Source organism: Cibotium barometz, chromosome 33 (assembly GCF_041138505.1).
Source record: "Cibotium barometz isolate CiBa-2024 chromosome 33, ASM4113850v1, whole genome shotgun sequence".
Classification (NCBI taxonomy): domain Eukaryota; kingdom Viridiplantae; phylum Streptophyta; class Polypodiopsida; order Cyatheales; family Cibotiaceae; genus Cibotium; species Cibotium barometz.
This window is the reverse complement of record NC_141078.1, coordinates 27,427,558-27,439,792: the sequence shown is the minus strand read 5'-3', so window position 1 is coordinate 27,439,792 and position 12,235 is coordinate 27,427,558. Positions and strand designations below refer to the sequence as shown.

Here is a 12,235-nt window from a genome sequence, read left to right as displayed (position 1 = left end):
CCCCATCCGGAAAAAGATTAATGAGGTGTCTATGCAGTTAAAGCTACCTCCGAGTTGGACTATGCACGATGTATTTCATGTTAGTTGGTTAAAGCCATATGCAGGTCCACCCCCTTCAGAGGTCAAAGACGAAGCGGAACCAGACATCATTGATGAAGCAGAAGTAATGGTTCCAGAACAGATTCTTCTGCACCGTTTCAAGCATGGCTCAGGCCGAAGACTACGACAGTTCCTCACGAAGTTTCAGGACCGAGGAACTCATGAAGCGGTATGGCTCGATAAGGAATTTTTCGACGACTATCCGGCTTTATTGACGGATTATTTGGAGGCTATGCAGCTTCCGTCAAGTTAAGCAGAAGGGGATGTCACGTGCATCCCGCACTTGGATGCCACGTAGACATTTCTGTACAGAAGGTGCAGGACCTGGGATGGTGAACTGGTCCCATGTGAGCCCAGTCCGAGACGAGTCAGCCAGGGATCCATCTCAGTCGTCCGAGGTCAGGTGTGCATCGTCCTGCACATGAGTCCAAGGTCAGGTGTGCATTGTCCTGCACAAGAAGCAGTGCCAGTCCGCGCTGTGAGTCTCCCTCTGGAATGATGTCAGATGTTCTGTGTATCTGGTTTGCAACTGGATGCCAGGCCTCTGTAGGCATGTAGGTTTGCATGTAGAGAAGGGGCCAGCCCATAGGGCTACCCCAGTAAGAAGGTTTTGCATTTGCATACTTAGTATGGGCATGGGGGAGGTATAGAACCACCCCCAAGGGGCCAGGAGGGCCCAAGATATTGCCCACCAGCCAAGGCAAGGGCTGGAGGGGCTGTCAGCCAGCTCCAGAGCTTCTGGACAGGCAGCCGACAGAGAGTAAAGCCCTAAACAGCAGGCGGCCAGGTGTGGGGGCAGTCCCACACCCATGCGTTGCATGCCCAGCAGCCAGGGGGGCTGCCCAGAATATGTGTGCAGGCTGGACAGCAATTAAACAAGTGTGAAAACACTTTATTAATAATACCTAGTCGTGGGCTGTCCTGAAGCCAGCCGACTGCATGAAGGGAGTAGTATAAAAGCCCAGCCCATAATTCATTGTAGTCATCTCATAATTCACCAAGAGCTCCAAGCAACCAAGGGCCAGGACAGCCAAGAACATTGCTAAAGCTAAGGGGTGAAGGACTGAAGGTCAAGGGCAGGTTTTCCAGCCAAGAAAAGGTCAAGTACTTTGTATTTGTTTCAGATTTACATCATTCTAATAAAGCAAATACACCATCCGTGGTGGGGGCCCTACAGAGGGTAATTGGGACCCAATACTGTGTCCTCTCCATCTCCCCCCTTCTCTCTCTATTTTCTGCACATCGTCTTTCAGTTTGTGCGTTAATTCCGTCGCGAAAAGAGTGCTGTTTTCTGAGTTTTGAAGTACCGATCCTTCTCCGAAGCTTCCGCATATTATATCTACACCGACAACCACTTGTTTGCAATACTGTATTTCTATGCATTGGTATGGAAATCTGGTCAGTAATGCCCATGACACTATGTACTTGATTCTCCCAAGATCAATATACTTTACTTGAGGGCTCATGGAGGGGCCGGCCGATCTGGCTCATTGTGTGTCTCTTGTCAATTCAGCAAATTACTTCTTGTATTGAGCATGTTTCCGTCAAAAGCTTAGTGTATTTAAGTGTATTGATTAGCATTGTATTCTACCAAGTTATAGAGTTGCTACAGACACAGGGTTACTTGAGGCTCAATATACTTTATTTGAGGGAGGGACCGGCCGTTCCAGCTCATTGTGTGTCTCTTGTCAATTCAGCAAATTACTTCTTGTATTGAGCATGTTTCCATCAAAATCTTGGTGTATTTAAGTGTATTGATCAGCATTGTGTTCTACCAAGTTACAGAGTTGCTACAGACACAGGGTTACTTGAGGTAGGATTATCGTGGATTAGTGTGCTACACTTACAACAGTCTCATGATCTCTATTTGGGACAAGATTGCCATATTTATGGTAGCCCTAGAATTATGGGAGGAAGTAAGAGGGTATATCATATAGGGAAGATTGATGTGGTGGACTAACCAGTAAGTCATTGTCTCTTGGTGGGAGTTTGGTTGTGTCAAGGCAGGATTGGGAAGGAATTGATCACTCTTGACTTACTCTTATGTCTAAAGGGGGTCTTTCATGGAGTGTATCCTCCAGGATCCGTTGCTACATGCAGGGTTCCGGATACATCTATATTTCTATTTGGTGGATTTTTGGACTGAGGGAAGCGGTAGTTGATTTGAGAAATCGTGAGAAAGGTCTACTATTCTCTTGAGTCTCTCTGCAAGCTTGTACTTTGCACATTTGTGACCAGTTCTGAAGCACATTGAAGGAGTCATCTCCACACATACTTTTACAAGAGAAGGGGTTACCTTGTGTAATTCAAACTTCTGTACAGACAACAAACAGACAACAAACTGCATACACAGGTGTATTTGGTTTAGTGTTTATCGTACACTTGAATTTGGGCATTTTTATGGTATTTAGTACACTGTCCATAAATCAGAGTGAATCACAACTCTTTATTTTTCATAATAAAGAGTCTGTTTAATCCGTGTTGCTCCAATTCTTGGGCTTTCATATATGCACAAACTGAGTTTACAGTCATGCGTTCAATTCTAATTTTTTGTGCTACATATTTGTCTCCCGCTCGTGCATTTGTGTTGTTGAGTGGGGTAGTTCACATAGACACACATCACTCCCTTTAGTTTATTGACAACATGCATCATACTTGGCAGGGTACCAAATCTACATAGGCCGTCTCCTAACCATCCGGCCACATATGGCCAATATCCAATGTCTAAATTGGGAATTGTTGGGTGTCCGAGTGCTCAACACAATGGCTACTCTTCGTATAGGGGAGCTTACAAAATAAAGCAACCGATGACTCGTATAGTGACAGGAACGAGGGTGCAACATTGATTTCCAACAATATGTATTCAAGATTCTTGAGTTTCTTGGAAGATGATCTATGCAAGCGATGCAAACATGCATAAACATACAAACCCAAAGCCACAGTCATCCTACTTTCTTGGTTCATGCTTGCTTGATCTCCTGGTATGTGAATACCACTTTTTGTTTCATGAGCATCTGTCACATGCACTCTGCATAGTAGTGCATGGTGATAAGATAACGACTCCAATTCGCCAATTTAGGCTCGACTGGCTCATCAATTAGTGCAACATTGCTAGGAGGAATTAAATAGTTTGGCTAGACGAAGAATTCTTTCAAGAGTACCCCTCGTTGTTGGTGGACTACTTGTAAGCCATAAACCTGCCGCCAAGCTAAGCAAGAGGGAATGTTACATGCTCTCTGCACTGTAGTGCATGGTGACAAGATGGCTCATCATCAACGCAACATTGTACAGCAGTAGAACCCTTTAGGATTTGATATTTGTCGTACGCTGTGACCCCATTGTAATCCTCGGTTCAGGATATGTCAGGCACGAGTTACGTAGGTCATTCCTTAGCCTTAGAGAGTCAGTTAGTCAGTCAAAGTCCCTTAACCCACTTGGAGAGAATCATTCATGCATATAGAAGTCAATAGAAGCCGTAGGGTTTTATTAGAACACGTTTACATTTTCACATATCATTCATCTCATATGCATATAGGCCATCTAGATCAGTGCAGACGACTCAGAACATCATCCAATATTTTTTCCATATTCTATAGCATTTATATGGCATTTTTACCATATTATTATCAACATTATGTATTTTATGCAAGACATGATGCAGTCGGCTAGCTTTCAGCCAGCCGATCAGCTCATGAGAGGCATATAAATAGCTCAGTCTGGCATTCATTCATTCATATCATAATCATCGCAGTCAAGTGTTTCCCTTCAGCACAAGGAGCATCTATGCATGAAGCATTCAGCCCTACATCAACAAAATGCAGCATCCACAACGTTCAGCTAGTAGAAGTACATCAATACCTTGAGTTTTCAGCATACATAACAGTTTTCAGCATTCACTCACATCATCATTTTGTTATAGCCCTACCGGTGAAGGTAAAACGCATTCATTCATTCATTTTCAGCATATATTCACAGCCTAGAACAGTCCCAATCAGCATATATTCACAGCCTAGAACAGTCCCAATCAGCCCCTTCTCTCAGCCTCAGATTTGCAGCCTTCCTTCATTCCATTGGAAAGAGTGCATAGGCTTGAGATTGGTTATCATTGGTGCTTCTACAGCCGTGTACAGTTCAGCTCGACTCTGTGTCTTTCAAAGGTTTTGCATTTGGCTTATCTACAGTCCAAAGTCAGTCCCCATTCACTCTCTTGAAAGATAATAAAGCAGATACTCCTAGCAATAGGAGAGGGCCCTTCAGTGGGTAATTTGGGACCCAATAAGGTGTATAGATCTCTCTCTCTCATCTCTTAAAGTTTGAAGTGATAAAGTGGATTGCTAAAGACTCCTGAAACTCAGGATAAAGAAGGCGATGTGAGGCTTTGTGCGACAGGCATAGTCACATGGGATGCGAAATGGAAACGGGGACGGAAAAGATTGAGAATGGCCATTCCTTGTGACTATAGAGTGACATGGGACGGGAATGGGAACTAGAAGATGCTGCCATTCTCGACATTCTCGATTCCTAAAATGCCCATTCCTTGTGACTATGGCAATAGGATCCTTCATTACGCATAATTCTGCTGCATGTTACATTGGTATCAGATTCAGCTTGTCCACACACACCGTCTCACGCTTGGATGGTCATACTTTGCTCTAGCACGACCACGGACTTCAGTAACATGTCTACATAGGAGAGTACACATCAACAAGAAGACGTCTTCCCCGAAGAAGACCTTGCTCTTCCGCCTACTACAGATACCATAGCTCTACTCCGATCACAAAACTAGCTTCTTATGGAGCGTCTTCAACTCTTGGAGGCAATACCAGTAAAACCCACTGCTCCAGTTATCCCCAACTTCGTCACCCTCTTCTTTCAGATGGAATAACAAAGACGAGAGGATGAAGCCAGATGGTGCAAAGAAAAAGCAAACAGATGGGATTATGAGGAAGTCCAATGCAGGCTTGAAGAAGACTGGCGTCAGGCTGAACTTGCCGCTCGGGAGCACCAACGAGAGCTCGATCGAGAGCACATGTTACTTGAATTGTGAACACCAATGGGAAAAGGAGGCCATACATCTGAAGTATGAGCACCTCTCTTTAGTTTCCCCGCCCATAGGCCATCAGCACCTCTCTTCAGTTTTCCCACCCATAGGCGCCGCCAGTCAGAATCCCACGACATCGACAACCGTCATCCGAACTTTAGTAAGTATGATGGTAAGTGTAATCATTTAGCTGTCAATCAATTTATTCATCAGTTTAATGCTTATTTTCCATTGGCAAAGCTAATAGATCCTTAAGACAAAGTCCACGTAGCGGCTCCCCACCTCATGGGTGAGGCAGTCACTTGGTGGCAGCATTGGTCTAGTATCCGTACAGGCCACATCACAGGTGTCACAGCTTTTCGCTGGGATACCTTTGTCCATGACCTTAAGACTAGATTTCTCTCTCCCCAGTATTTGACCAACCTAGCAGATGAGTTCTATGGACACAGACAGAATGGGTCACCTGTGCTTCAGTTTTCCGGTAAGGTTATAACTTTAGCACAACAGTTAGGGTTATCTGAGCAAGCCAAGATGGATCAATTCATTCGTGGATTAGATTCTAACATCCGGTTCACAGCTAGTAACTTTGAAACTAGCACATATGATCGGGCTTTGACTCTTGCTTAAAATGAAGAAATGAGAATGAATGGAGGCAAGCCTAAACAACCCCAGTCTAGTACCAAACCCCAACCGGGGAAGGGTACTTCATCTTCTAAAGACACTAAGATAGACAAGAGTTCTAGCTCTAGTTCAGGGGGTAAGAAACCCAAGCCTAAGAAAACCCTTGAGGAAAATGCTAAAGCAAGCATCACTGGAGGATATCTTCCTCCAGAGGAGCAAAGCAAGTACTAGTTAGACAACAGATGTTTTTTCTATCATACCATTGGGCATGATAAGAAGGATTGTCCAAAATGGCAAGCGGAGCAAGCCTCCAAAGAGCCTTCTGCCACAGTTGCCGTAGTATCTTCCTCTCCTCCAGAATTGCTGCTACCACCAATGCGGTTCAACTCTTACCTTCTATGCATCCCATGCCATCCGTGGTGCTTGATGCTAAGCAAGAGAGTGAGGCTACAACCACATAGAAAAGCGTGATCCAAGCTTATGCATCTGCCAAGGGCCGCTAATTCATAGTCCTTTTTGACATGGACAGTTCTGAGGACGTCATCTCTCCCCAGTTGGCTACCAACATGAGCTGTACCTTAGTGCCCTATCATTTGGAGGTGGACGAGTTTACACCTCATCTCCGCACCCACATATCTTAACGGGCACAACAGTTTTCTTTTCAGGTTCAAAAGGTCTCATTCCAGCTAGATTTCATCGTCTCTCCTCTTTTGGGGTGTGACATGATCTTAGGAATCCAATGGTTTTGTCAGTATGAACCTATTCCCAATTGGAGGCAAGACACTTTTATTATCTCTAAAGGTTTTCCTGAGCTTGTTACAATTCTTGGGGATAGGAGCATTCTTGGCATTCCTTTGATTTCTCATCTCTAGGTCCGACGAGCTATCTGCAAGGGAGAGAAAGGAGCATTGATTTATACTTAGACAGTTTCTATCTCATCGATAACAACTGTCTCATCTTCTTCTTCAGTCCCTCAATTGGCAGATCTCCTTTCTCAATTAGACATTTTGCTTAAGGATGATCTCCCCTATGAGCCTGGCCAGTATTCATTTCACAGACAAACAAATAAGTCTAGACGAGATGTCCACTTCAAGGAAGGGGATAGGGTCTTTTTGCGCATCACGAAACAGAGATTGAAACAAGGGGACAAACGTTGTTTCAAGCTTTCTTTCCGTAGTTTTGGACTCTTTCCTATAGTTAAAAAGATATGTGATGTCTCCATAAAATTGAAGTTGCCTAACAGTTGCACGATGCATAATGTTTTGAATGTTTCTTGGCTAAAACCATATGTTGGACCAGAAGTGTTTGATGTTTCAGGTGAACAGCAGCCAGACGTGGTAGATGAATCAGAAGTCATTGAGCGTGAGCAGATCCTTCTTCATCGTTGGAAGCATGGTTCTAGTTGAAGACTCCATCAGTTCTATACGAAGTTCCAAGATCGAGGTATCCACGAAGCAGCTTGGCTAGACAGAGTTCTTTCAAGAGTATCCCCAGTTGTTGGCGGACTACTTGGAAGCCATGAACTTGTCGCCAAGCTAAGCAAGAGGAAATGTCATATGCACTCTGCACTGTAGTGCGTGGTGACAAGATGGCTCATCATGAGTGCAACACTGCACAATAGTAGAAACCTTTAGGATTTGATATTTGTCGCACGCCGTGATCCCATTGTAATCCTCGGTACAGGATATGTCAGGCACGAGCTACGTAGGTCATTTCTCAGCCTTAGAGAGTCAATCAGTCAGTCAGTCAGTCAAAGTCCCTTAACCCACTTGGAGAGAATCATTCATGCATATAGAAGTCAATAGAAGCCTTAGGGTTTGCATCAGAACATGTTTGCATTTTGCATATCATTCATCCCATATGCATGTAGGCCATCTAGATCAGTGCAGAAGACTCATAATATCATCCAGTATTTTTTTCATATTTTATAGCATTTATTTGTCATTTTTACCATATTATTATCAACATTATCCATTTTATGCAAGACATGATGTAGTCGGCCAGCTTTCAGCTAGTCGACCAGCTCATGAGAGGCATATAAATAGTAGGGACTGACTTTGGACTGTAGATAAGCCAAACACAAGACCTTTGAAAGACCAAGAGTCGGGTTGAACTGTACACGGCTGTAGAAGCACCAATGATGACCGATCTCAAGCCTATGCACTCTTCCAATGGAATGTAGGAAGGCTGCAAATCTGAGGCTGAGAGAAGGGGCTGATTGGGACTGTTCTAGGCTGTGAATATATGCTGAAATGGAATAATGAATGCATTTCACCTTCACTGGTAGGGCTGAGCAAAACGATGACATGAGTGAATGCTGAACATTATATGTATGCTGAAAACGCAAGGTACTGATGTACTTCAACTAGCTGAATGTTGTGGATTCTGTGTTTTGTTGATGTAGGGATGAATGCTTCATGCGTAGATGCTCCTTGTGTTGAAGGGAAACACTCGACTCCAATGATTATGATATGAATGAATGAATGCATTCACTCTCTTCCAAGATAATAAAGCAAATACTCCTAGCAATAGGAGGGGGCCCTTCAGTGGGTAATTTGGGACCCAATAAGGTGTATGCGGAGCGACTGGCTCGCTTCAGAGCACACCCAGGCATGTTCTTCAGGGAGCTGTGGACACCCCCAGTATGGTACAGGCTGGAGCTAGCTAGGTTGCATATCATGATTGTATACTCCATGCATATAGCTTTGCATTTCTCCTAGTAGTAGAGCTCCATCCCCTGCACACCCAGATTCAGCTTTTTTTGTTCAGTACTTTTTCATTTTGTTGGATTCAGGTACTCCGATTTGTCTCATAGGCCGAGTTCGGTCTTTTGGAAGACGTGAATAAAATCTTTCTTTCTTTCTCTCTCTCTCTCTCTCTCTCTCTCTCTCTCATCTCTTAAAGTTTGAAGTGAATAAGTGGATTGCTAAAGACTCGCGAAACTCAGGATAAAGAAGGCGGTGTGAGACTTTGTGCAACAGGATCCTTCATTACGCATAATTCCGTTGCATGGTGCTATAGCATCTTAATCATGATGCCATGGGGTTCAGAGGGGCACATCTGCCTTGGGATGTTTGTCTCTCTTCAAGTAGATACTCGAGCAGATTTTTATTGCAAAAGTGTATCAATTTTTCCAAGAGAAACAGTAGTGCGTTATTAGTTAGACAGCACTCGAGCCTGTTGCTTTGATTGAAATGAGCACTGAAATTAAGATGCGTTCATTTGTACCTTCCCTAGCTCTGGGCTGAAGATCATGCTATAGGAACAGTGTGCATGAGTGGTACTCAAGGTGTGTTGTAATAGATATCTCTGTATGATACTGTTAATTTGTGGGCTGTATTTAAACCTATTTTTATGAGGGGTTCTGTAGTTATGGTATGATACAAGCCTGTTTTTTGGTGTGGTGGTTGTAGGCTCGTTTCGCAAGTCTAGAAACCGGGTGTTCTGGTGTGGTCTTCATACGAATGCTGCAGGACGATGCAGGGAGTGGCGTGATTGCAAGGGGACCTAATCAAGTTGTGGAAGCGATCATGGAGAACTGCATACGTTTTAGAAAACCTCTCACAAGGTGGGTGGATCTGTGCCTTTTTATGTCTTTATTTGTAGAAACAGAGTCCCTAGTTGCATGAATGTACATATTCACATATGCAGGCACGTATGTACAATATGTGTGTGTGTAACATTCATATGTATGCACTCACATGCATATATTCATATATTCTCATATGCATGTATGTACGTACAATATGTGCGTGTAACATTCATACCTATGCATACATATGCACTCACATGCATGCATAATGTATACACATTCTATGATGTATGCGCACGTGTATATATGTATGAATGCATGTGGGCATACATTCTTACATGGTGTGTGTGTGTGTGTGTGTGTGTGTGTGTGTGTGTGCATATGCATGTATGTGTTCTCTCTGTTTTTTGTCGAAGAGGTGATTGACCTAAATTAAGGTTGTCAATCAACCTTTGAAGATATTTTTGCGTTATCATTTATTGGATCTGACCCCTGGTAAGCTGCCTATGCAACATGACATCTTGGTGGTTTTCAAGTTGTTATTATAGTTTTGGTGTGCTACAGGTATTGTTTAAGGTTTCTACCTGTAGAGGTCACATGCTATGCTTCTGCAGACGAAGTGAGGAAGATGGCAGAGCGTTTTCTATCACAGCATTTCCCGATTACAGAAAAAAGTAAAGCACTGAAGGTGGGAAATGCCTAAAGCCTGTGAATACAGTTGGCTTACAGGTTTTCAGGTTGACTAATAATCTCTCTGGGTGTGCAGTTTGCAGTTGTTTATGAAGCACGAGCTAACACAAGTTTAGACAGAATGGAGGTAATAAATGCGGTGGCAAAACTAGTTGCACAGCCTCACTCTGTGGATCTTAAGAATCCGGACAAAACCATCATAGTTCAAGTAGTGAAGGTACAACCAAGATAATTGCAGTGTACATGCGACCGAGTAAATGAATATGAGTATGTATGCATGTGTGTTTTTTGTTGGTTGATATTGGCATGCATAGTCGGGAAGGGTAAGTGGTGACTGTAAGGATCCAGGCTGCAGTATTTCCGAAGGGCAAGTGGTGAGGATTTGCGGAAGGCTGAAGTGGAAAATGGACTGGCGTGAGTTGGAAGTGATAAAAATATGCCCTTTACGGGCAGGTCACGGGCAGTTAATGCCTCGACAGTGCCCAACTTAGGCACCCAATCTGTCTACATGTGGGTGCCCAATGATGGCCCCAGGGCTTTCAACTTGAAGCCCATGTGCTGCAGATTGCCCAACATCTGTAAGTGCATCTTGCCTGCCCATTCTGATGTCATGGTGCCAGTTTGCTGCTGTTGAGCCTATGTAGACTTGCATAGGTGCATTGGGCCACCGCTGCATCTGCCAATGGCCTTCTGTAATGCCCATCTTTCGTGGTGTCAAGGATTGGAGTTTGTCAGTGGTTCAATTGGGGTTCTCTTCAAAACATGGTCATGTTCAGTAGACGCTGGTCCATGTGTAGAGCATTTAAATCCTAACTAGGCCTTCCAAAATGTATGGATGAGACCATGGCCAAGATGTTCCATATTAGCTTCCCATAGATGCACTACCCTTGCTCCACAACAATAGAGGATGCCCTTCTTTTCAAGGCTGGAAGGATAGGGTAACTTAGACCTAGGAGATTTTGGTATTTAACCTCCACCCCACAAAGCACAACACAAAAAACTTACACGTGAACATACTAACGTGAATCAGACGAATGAACTATTGACGTGTTTCATGCTGAAGCCTAATTTCTGCCATTAATTTGTTAACATTGCTAGCTCACTTTCTCTCTGGGCTGATTCTTTCATTTTGAGGGAGGGGAGGGGCTGGGTTGGGTGGGTCGATGTTACTTGTATACAAGTGATATGAGTTGACCTGTGCTGGTTCACAAGTGATATAAGTCGAACCATGTTTGTGGTTTGTGTGCTGATGACACTAGTGTAGATGTGAATTTGGGTTGTGAACATTTTCTAAGTTGAAGATCCACTGTTTTCTTGCAGACAATTTGTGCGATTGGAGTGGTGAGCAACTACAAACAGTATGCTAAGTACAACCTAAGGCAGTTGACCACTCCAAAGCAAGAGTCATGAGATCTGTCACTAATCCCATGAACGATTACTCACTTGCTAAGCCATTACAAGCATTGCAATTTTGTACTCAGGTAGAGGTTTTAAGGAGCAACACGCTGAGGCCATTTGGGGCCTTGAATAATGAAGTGCTCCATGTGTATCGGGGCCTTGAAACCGATGAGTTTTATAATGGGCCATGAAATTGAGCTGCTACATAGAACTAGCCTGACACCTTCCAACTTCATAATGGGCAGGTGTAACTCTCCACAATCAGTACAAGGCTTGTAAGCACAATATATGAGGTTTTCCACTGTTTTCACGAGCAGGCTCACAATTCAACACCAATTTCACCCTGTGCAACTTCTAGATGAGCAGATTCTCCAAGTCATCTCAATCTTTGAGCTCATGTAGATCATTTTGAACTCCATTATGTACTATGGGCATTATCAATTACAAGGTTACGTACTGTCCAGCTCTAGTATCTATCTGTCTCTCCTCCTGGCACAATTTATTAGCTAGTTTGTGACTGGTTTGGCGATGGGAATCACACATGCCTGCCTGCACGCATAGCTAGCCTTGCGGATGTCCTAACTTATCTGGCTTGTGGAACTTGAAAGTGTAGCTTTCCTTCAATAACTTGTACAGGATGCCCCGCCTGTTTTGTTTGGTCTCAAAGCTGATGGTAGTACAGTGTAGCAAGGCCATTCTTGCACCTCGTAAGTTGAAGGATCTAATTTCAATACAAAGCCTGGTAGGCAGTACCATGAGCTAATTTCAATGCAAAGTCTGGTAGGTAGTACCATTATGCTAGTGCTTTTTTCAAATTATGTTCACGCCATGGCATAACTAACTAAAAAATTAGT

General features: G+C 43.6%; 1 protein-coding gene across 1 annotated transcript in view; it reads left to right on the top strand.

Annotated features, from left to right (window-relative positions):
- The window catches only part of LOC147619463 (THUMP domain-containing protein), a 55,527-nt gene extending 43,683 nt beyond the window's left edge, over positions 1-11,844 (top strand). Inside the window, exons 4-7 of the mRNA XM_086773143.1 lie at positions 9,175-9,329; positions 9,858-9,981; positions 10,060-10,200; positions 11,304-11,844. Coding sequence (XP_086629269.1) covers positions 9,175-9,329; positions 9,858-9,981; positions 10,060-10,200; positions 11,304-11,393 — 510 coding nt within the window. The 3' untranslated portion in view covers positions 11,394-11,844. The remainder of the gene's footprint in view (positions 1-9,174; positions 9,330-9,857; positions 9,982-10,059; positions 10,201-11,303) is intronic.
- The last annotated feature ends 391 nt before the right edge of the window (positions 11,845-12,235 follow it).